Raw genomic sequence first — 9,171 nt, 5'->3', positions numbered from 1 at the left:
ATATATATATATATATATATATATATATATATATATATATATATATATATATATATATATTGGACCTTAGGAAGGTTTCAGCTGTGGATATCACTTTCCCCGCTGGTTCATTCTTTGTCTCACGCCCTGAAATGATATCTCCGGATGGATACGGTGCATATACAACAAGTAAATCACGTGGGCTCCACAGATCTTGGTGACTTCAACCTGCATCGAATCCGCGTCCAAACTGTCGCGAAATCCGATTGTTTTTTCCCGGCAATTCTGCAAACGCGTACGCGTATACGTGTGCAATGATTAAACGGACGCGTATTAGCTCCTGAGCCCGAAAGCAGCGGCTACTGAAGCGACGTCATCGTGTTCTTTCTCCCACCACGATATGTTTATTGTATCCGCACCATCCATCTATTTGGATGGAGAGATCATTCTAAGACATACTCCAGGAATGAGCCAAATCAAAAGTTCAAGTGACCCACTGTAAAAAAACAAAAAAAAAAAACAGCTGGAGACAGTGACGCCCACCATTGAAACCTTCCAAAGGCCAACCGTGATATTTACTTGAAATCAAACCTTTTTATAGGTCACCACCGGCATGGAATGGATTAAGGGAAAACACGAATAATATAAGCTTCAAAAATTTGTGGCCCAGAGAAGTTTTTAACAGTAGACGTTCAATCCCACCGTTTTCTGTGGTGGGGTCCACTTGATCCTTTAATCTGACTCATTTATTATTTTTATTTTTAATTATATCCTAAAATGATCTCTCCAAATGTACAGACGGTGTGGATACAATACATACTTCGTGATAGGCTCACGGAACGTGGTGACGTCACTTCAGTAGCTAGACTTGCTTTTGTCAAGTGACAGTGGACGCGTATTTCACGCGTATTCGCACTCTCGAGACAGGGAGAGGGAGGAGGGATCTTTCCTGGGATATGTCTTTGCCATTTCTGCCTTATTTCCTGCCCGGAGTGGCATAAAACAGTGTCATTCCAAATCATTTTCTGTGATTGAGAATGCGGATTTTTATCTATTTAAATTCTAGTCTTTCTTTGTCCTCCTTGTAGGAATTGAATCCTTCTTTATTCTGGGGATTGATATTCACACCCTGTTTTCGAGACGTACGCCCCCTTTCTGATACTATGCAATGTGTGTGCATGCGAATGTAGGGTCTAAGTTCCAATTATGTGTGAGTTCGTTTGTTTTGTTAGTATGAATTAGGATTTTCTGAGGTGGGTTTTTCTTGTTGCTGTGTGTGGAATTGAATTCTTCTGTGCTATGGTAGTTGATTTTTTGCACCCATGTTTTTGAAAGGTGAACCCCCTTTTTTGGATAGTGTGCATGTCATTTGTTACATTGTTTAGTGATGTGTTCATATTCATTTGTGTGGTATTCTGTTCCAGACTGTGGATTGTAAGATTTGGATTTTCTCATGTTTTGTAGAGCTTGACTTGACGGTTGACCCAATTCGTTACGACACAGTTCTAACTGAATTGTGGTTAAATGGTGTAATGGTTTGATTCTCTGATGGGGCGGTTTAGTTGAATTACATTCGTTGTTGGTTTTTTTTTTTTTTTGGGAGGAGAGATAATATTCTTTTGAATTTTGGATTTTTAATGGCCATCACAGTTTTCTAATTTCATTTTTCACTGTTCTTGAACTGGGACATGCAAAATAAGTGTTTGGGATGCCATATCATGGGACACCCTTTTATTTTATTTTTAATGATATGTTATATTATGTTTTGGTGCCCGTTTGAAGGTAATTTAGGTTACTTTCCATTGAAAATTGGTTTTAGGCACTGTTTTATTATTATTATTATTATTATTAATTTTAACTTAGATTTGAGTTTGGTTCTTTTATGGGCTCAGTGACGCCAACGTACTCTGCTCGCATTGGTAATTAAGGTCCACTCAAATTTCTATCAGTTTTTATTCTTATAGAATCCATGGCTAGTTTTAAAGATGAGAGACCTTTGAAGGAAATCTCTTTGAATTTCAAGTGCGGAGGTACAATAATTTCTGTTGGTATGTCTGATTTGCTGGGATCATTTTAGTTTCTAGTTGAATCAGCTTGATTGTCTCTGCTTGTGCCAATTAGTCTGTGGATTATTAGATGCAAATGGTTTTTCCTTTGGTACAGTTTGTAGGAGTGGGGTCTATGATTTTTGGATCCAAACCAATGGTCTGTTGGAGCCCATGGGCATCTTGCGTGGATGGGGCCTCAAAAGTCTCCTATCACTGCCACCAATCTTGGGCCCTTTCTGTTGAATGTGGACTTTTGATGTATTTCTTCTTAACCATCTATTTTTGGGACTCAAATCAAACAGTCAGATTGGTCTATTGAGGGATTTATTTTTGGGGGGTTATGGCCCACCTTTGAAGGTGCCCAACTGACCATGGGTCCCACTTGCACGAAATGAAGACCTTGTCTAGGCACCTATAATTCCATTTTAATTTCCCTTTTCTTCGGGACAGCTGCATCATGCTTGTGTAGACTTGCTTCTGCTCTTCATGGAAACGTGGGTATTGTAACCTTACCTGTTTAGGATTCTTGACATCGAAGAAATCCACATGTTCTAGATGAAATAAATACTACCCATATTCACAACATGGGAAGTTAAATAAGTCTTCTCTCTGCCATGAATCTTGACTCCTGAGATTACTAACGCCGTACTCCTGGCATCTTCTTTCCTGTGTCCTTGCAGAGAAATGACAAAAATTCAGATCAAAATACACTCAGTTTCTTACAAGAAACATTTCAATAATTCTGCAGCATCAGTTTTTGGTTCTCCTATGTACTGGTATGACGTATTAAGCTTAATTATCTGATATGTTGTGCAGTCATAGGCTGTGATCAGACGGTTCTGTTGGAGGTAGAAAGCCGTTTGTTCGAATAAAGCTATTGTTTCTGTTAAGCGAATAGAAATTTTAGTAGTAAACATGGGAGGGAATTACTCTACTCTGGAATCCTATGATATCAACTATACAGAATCCAGAAGGTATTCGAGGATTCCCAATAACTACAACTCGCTTGATCAGGTATTCTGACACTCCCTTCCTCTCTCCTTGCAGCTTTTCCTTGAATTCTTTAAATAAATGGTGACCGTAGATTTGTAGATGAATTAGAAAGTCCTATTCATCAGATGCTTCACTGCATGTACAGCCCATGGTTTAGGGATCCAAACTGTTGATGTGATGATGTTCCTCACTGTGGAAGAGGAATGCCCTGTAATATCCAATGATGTTCCAAACACTTATCTTGGTGGTCTAAAAATGTAGACTGAGTACATTAACATTCCATATTTCATAATGACAAGTCCATACATCAAAGGCTTGGGATTTTCTTATTTGGTATATTTCCAGTACAGCACTCAGCTACTGTCAAGGCGGGCAGATGAACAGTTTGAATCAGAGAATACCATGGGCCCCCAAGCAGGGAACCCTGTATGTTAGAAAGTGAAGGGCCAGGAACACCAGCCACACATCTTGTGTTATACTGTGGAACCAAACACCTAAATCTTAAATGTCAGCTGTAAATACTAGTAGTTTCTAGAGATAAGTTCACTACAGCTATTTCTTTTCTTTGATGTCAGTGTCTCATGTAGATCAGGCCAAACAGACCATCCATTGGTCTAACATGGATCTGAGGAAACACTTACGAATTAAAAGAATCACTATTAATGGAACTTTGTAAAGCATCAAAGCAAAAAAAATCTTTCACCTGTAACAGAAGATGATCATCGTAGTCAGCCTTCTACCTAAAATCTAGAGATGTAAGTTTTGGGTACCATTTGTTCCATGTCCAAGTACATGCGAGTTAGCATCTCACAGACACAAGGAATCGGGCCAGCATGTTTTTTTTTTTTTTCCTTGGAAAATTACCCAAAATGGCCCACATCTAAGTATTTTTTATTTATTGAATTGATCAGACCCCTTGTGGGGTTGGAAGTTGGAACATACCAAAAAATGTGCTGTTGGATGCATGCAGACTGTTAGATGCATACGTGGGAAAATTTGACTTGTTTCAAATCTAAAAGAATTAACGTGGATGAGGCAGGATATAAGTATCTATCATATGTTGATAGACCCCATAGCTTTACAGGGTGCGAAAAGCATATACCATGATACATTTGAAGTAGAACTGGTGATTGCAACCTTTAATTCTTTTTTGTGTTATTGGTTTTTTTTTTTTTTGTTTTAATTGTATTGTTCGAATATGTCAACAGAGCCTCAGAGTATTCAGATTGGTATTTTTTAAGACTATTCATGATCCTAGTGGTGCATTTTGATGCAAAAACATTGAGTTGAAATTATTGGTCCGATAGAAGTGGAACTGATGGGATTGTATTTTCCTTCATTAGCAATAACTTTGAGGGACTAGCTCTAAATTGTAATTTCATTCCTTTGAAGTTTGACTTGAGCAATAACTGCAATTTTGAGTGCTACTTCACAGCTTTCATGTGGTTAAAATACACTAGCTAAGAATGTTTCCAATTTGATTCACTTGTGCATCCATTTGCAGCCTAAACATCCTCATTTTGAAGATTACTTAGCTAGTGTATTTTAACCACATGAAAGCTGCATCTGTTTGATATGGATTTCACACTATATTATTTCTTTTCTAGGTGACAGCAGCTCTTGCCCATACTGGTCTTGAGTCTTCCAATCTCATCGTGGGTATTGATTTCACTAAGAGCAATGAATGGACTGGTAAGCTCCTGAATCTTGGCTCTGTGGTTCATTTTCTGATGTTCTCTCTCAAATCCATTCAACACCTTCCCCTTAACTAGATAGAAATGAACTTGGTAACAAGAGTAGGATATCAAATCTTACTCTTACCACATACTGATGTGCATGTATCTGGAAGATCTGGGCTGTTCATCAGGTTCTGCTCATCATGTGAGTGTCATAGTCCTAAAATTCGGCCATTCCTATCAATGTGAAGTGCTGACATGTAAGTTGCATGTGGACTATCAGCAAAATTTTCAACTGTCTATTTTTCATATATGTGCGGCCTACCTGATGACTGGGCCAGCCTAATTTTTGCTACACGGCACTTACAAGGTAGGACATTAAAAGCCGTGCCAGATCTCACATTCACACTGGCATTTAGGATTTAAGGATTAGAACTCCTATTGGGAAAAGTCATTGCATTTCTCTGCCAACTACTCATCGGATTACTTCAGGTTCAGTTACTAAATGCTTGTTACCTTAGCATGATCAAATTCCTATTGATACGGCATAAACTATATATTACTTTGTGTTGTTTGGTCATTTGGACCCTCAAGACATTTATGGCCGATGTTGTTGCTGTCAGGTCAAAGTTCTTTCAACCGTCAGGGCTTACATCACATCGGCAGTTCGCCAAATGCATATGAACGGGCAATATCTATCATTGGAAGGACCCTATCTGCCTTTGATGAGGATGACCTTATCCCCTGTTTTGGATTTGGTGATGGTCAGTCATATATGCTCTGCTTCTCACGATCCGTTTCCTTGTAGGGTAGTGATGGGGTGTTGGCAACAATATCATAATCTACAACTGTGGTGATGGTGGCTGCACTCCTATAGTACACATGGCTTGCAGCACAAATTCGAACCATCCAAATAGTGGGCCCTAGTGCGGAGGAGTATAGTCCAAAAACTACAGTAGAAGTATGCTCCTAACTGGCTGACTGGTAGACATCTAATGGGCAGTGAAAGCTAATATTAGTAAATGGTCCAAATTCAACAAAGTCCATTTATCCAACGTCAGCATTGTCTAATCAATATCATTTTGGGTATCTGAACAATATACAATGGGTCCCAACATTTGGGTGGTTTGGGTTTATGTTACATGCCGTGTGTATAGGAAGGTGCCCTGTGCCATAGTAGTCCTATAATGCCTATCATCTTACCATTAGCCTTCTTCAGAACACATAACATGTTTAACATGGGAAGAATATTTGAAATTGCTAGGACTAAGGGATTGTCTTTATCTTTGTCTTGCAGCATCAACGCACGACCAAGAAGTTTTTAGTTTCTTCCCAGATGGACGGCCATGTAATGGCTTTGAGGAAGCACTAAGCCGATACAGAGAAATAGTTCCACATATTAGGCTATCTGGTTGGTATATCTTCCACCGACAAATGCTAGGGTGAGGCCCAAAACCACGCTGGTTGGATGATCTTAACTGCTCAATTGAGGAGAAAAACAATCAATGTTGATTTTGGGCTATGTTCTGATCAAGTGGTTAGGATTCTCTAAAGAAACTTATTTTTGGGCCATGACCCATCTACTACGGGGCCTACTGGATAAGTGATCTTGATCTTGCATCCATCTGCTATGGGTCTTGATGGGACTTGATTCCTATCCTTTGTAACAGGACCAACATCGTTCGCTCCAATTATTGAGACTGCTATAGGCATTGTGGAGAAGAGTAGGGGTCAGTATCACGTGCTTCTGATCATCGCAGATGGACAGGTCTGTTTTTTGTCCTCCTAGTGTTTTAGTACCCAGATAGGAAAAATAAAAATTCACTCTTCAAGGTTAGAAATCCATTACTTATATTCACTAATGCCTAAACGGCTGTGCTGGGAGTGGATTGCTTTCTATTTCCAAATATTTTAATGATTTTCGATTATAGAGATTCCTGGCCAGAACAGATGGTCTGAGCTGTTGTACCTAAATGCCCATTAATATGGTTTGTCATCCACTCTGGGTTTTACATCACCTTCTTTGGATGCTTATTACCTTCTTTTTTCTAGTCATGGAATGTAGAATGTGATGTTGATGAATGAATATTTGATCAACTTAAGAAAAATGAATGCTGGATTATACAAGGATTTTACATCTCTAGCTGGATCCTTGCTGGGGCTACTCATGAGAATGGGGTTTTAAACCCTACTCTTGAGAGGCACATGTGTGTGAGATCCATGCCATTCTCAAGTGGGCTCCACCACTGAGCTGTTGTTCTCTTTCTTTTCATAGTCGTTATGACTCCAGTGTTTTGGCTACTCAATGCTGATGCTCTTGATGCACACTTAATGTAGGTGACCCAAAGTGTGGACATGGATCGTGGCCATTTAAGTCCACAAGAACGGGATACCATTAGTGCCATTGTCAAAGCTAGGTAGTTACTGGAAGCCATGCTATGGGGTTTTAGCAGATTGGATCTTCTGAACATTTCTGATTTTAAGTATTTTTGCAGTGACTACCCCTTATCAATCGTTCTGGTTGGCGTTGGCGATGGACCTTGGGATATGATGCGCCAATTTGATGACAATATACATGCTCGGTCCTTTGATAATTTCCAGGTTATAAATCCAAACTATGAACACTTCCAGACCAGATTCTGTGTGGGATGACATTTGAAAAAGGCTCATATGCAATGAACTATTGCTTTTATCCCTTGCAGTTTGTGAATTTTACAGAGATAATGGCGAAAAACATCCCCTCATTCAAGAAGGAGACAGAGTTTGCTCTGGCAGCATTGATGGAAATACCATCACAATACAAAGCGACAATAGAACTCCAACTTTTGGGGTATTAACGCGTCTTTTAGAAATCATTGATGACTATGATTTAAATTAGTGGAGTAATTCTAGTTTCAAGCAACCATCTGCAAGTGCAAAAATAATCACCCAATGCATTTGCATGATCTAGTGCATTCATAGGAAGGGCCCAACAGTTAATTTGTCCCAAATGAGGCTGGTCTACTCCTCAGACGACTCACTTGTATGGAACAGAGGATACTTCTAAGAAGAGATAGCCCACAGTCCTCATTCAACATACATGTGAGGGGGGCCTGATGAGTTGACCTATCCAATTTTTAGTCCTGCCTAAGAATGGCCTGGACCTCACACGTGTGCAATGTTTGCAGATGGGGATGCATGCTGGTATCATTCAAACCATTTTCCAAACTTACAAGCAATTGTTGTATTTGTTTACTTTTTCAGTTGCACAAGGGGAACACCAGTGAAGGTTCCTCTCCCTCCACCACTGCCTCTCACTAACCCTGCGCCACAGGAAATTTCTCAACTCAACAACCTGGTAATTACCTTGTAAAGTAAGATGTCTCCTTATGCATTTGAATGGGGGAATGCAGTGATGAACCCTCGATAGATATTAAGGAATTCTAAGTGCAGAAGCCTATCCAAAACTGCCACAGCCCATACACACCAATGTGGCACACTTGCACAATATCTCAACTGTTTCACCAGTCCCTGTGATGGATATAACTTACCCCAAAAGTCAGGCCAGTCCAATAATCAGTTGGGATCACACTTATGTAAAATTTGAAACTTAGCACATGTGATGATTTGACTGGACTGATATTTGGGGTAAGGCACATTCACTGTGGGGTCGTGATGTACAGCCCAGATCTCACATGTGTGTCATCTAGAGAGGTATGGGGTGCTTTTATTTGGCATCTGCTGATAGCTTGTCTGGGAGTAGCATTCAGTATTGATAATAACCAATGAGCTTATTAAGCTGATGCATTCATGTTGCCAAACAGGTGTGTCCGGTGTGCTTATGGAATGCCAAAGACCTTGCTTTTGGATGTGGGCATCGGGTAGAGTTACAGAACTTAGAATTTTCTCCAATGGAATTGATATCTATAGCCACTTTTTTTTTTTTTGATGCGCCATTTTTTTAAAAACTTTTGGTTATAGAATGGTACAGCTTTGAACAAATGCATTTCTATTTTCTCATTGTGTCATGTGTGCTCAAACATTTTCATCTTTATGTGCAGACATGCTACGAGTGTGGTCGAGATTTGGAGTTATGTCCCATTTGTCGAAGCTATATAATCATGCGTATTCGATTATTTTGATGAATTGAAGCTTAATCAAAGACTGTTGATTCAATCTTTAAACTCTATGATCTTGTGATCTTTATTAATTTGTGGTCAGGTAATCTGTATAGATATTTGGAGTTTTCTGTAAAAATTTCTCTTCAAATAACAACAGACCTGTCATTTATCAGCATTGCAAGATTTATGCATTACCTTTCTTTTTTATTTTTCATTTTATTTATTTATTTACTTTTATATTTGTCAACTTGAGCTGATTTTGGGTGTATGCCAAATTGCAATTCAGGCAGCTAACTGGCCCAAATTGATAGGAAAGCCGCTGGCTCGTCATCATTGTCGTTTAACCCCGTGACTCGGATGGACTTGGGCGGGCTT

The 9,171-nt window shown here is 39.3% G+C and overlaps 1 protein-coding gene across 7 annotated transcripts; it reads left to right on the top strand.

Moving 5' to 3' along the window:
• The first annotated feature begins 939 nt into the window (after positions 1–939).
• On the top strand, positions 940–8,971 carry LOC131256000 (E3 ubiquitin-protein ligase RGLG1-like). 7 transcript variants are annotated; one of them, XM_058256985.1, is made up of 12 exons: positions 942–1,121; positions 2,844–3,041; positions 4,628–4,712; positions 5,320–5,460; positions 5,994–6,107; positions 6,367–6,464; positions 7,034–7,113; positions 7,192–7,297; positions 7,399–7,526; positions 7,940–8,033; positions 8,500–8,556; positions 8,737–8,971. In XM_058256985.1, exons 2-12 carry the CDS (start codon positions 2,943–2,945, stop codon positions 8,815–8,817), a joined length of 1,083 nt encoding a protein of 360 aa, XP_058112968.1. In that variant the 5' UTR covers positions 942–1,121; positions 2,844–2,942; the 3' UTR covers positions 8,818–8,971. The 7 variants fall into 7 exon arrangements, with proteins under 7 accessions (XP_058112971.1, XP_058112968.1, XP_058112969.1 ...); XM_058256986.1 differs by having other exon boundaries at positions 2,708–3,041; XM_058256984.1 differs by having other exon boundaries at positions 942–1,165.
• Positions 8,972–9,171: the final 200 nt, after the last annotated feature.

The sequence above is a fragment of the Magnolia sinica genome, chromosome 9 (assembly GCF_029962835.1).
Source record: "Magnolia sinica isolate HGM2019 chromosome 9, MsV1, whole genome shotgun sequence".
NCBI classification, from domain to species: Eukaryota; Viridiplantae; Streptophyta; class Magnoliopsida; order Magnoliales; family Magnoliaceae; genus Magnolia; species Magnolia sinica.
Note: the sequence above shows the minus strand (reverse complement) of the source record. Positions and strands in the feature narration are given on the sequence as shown.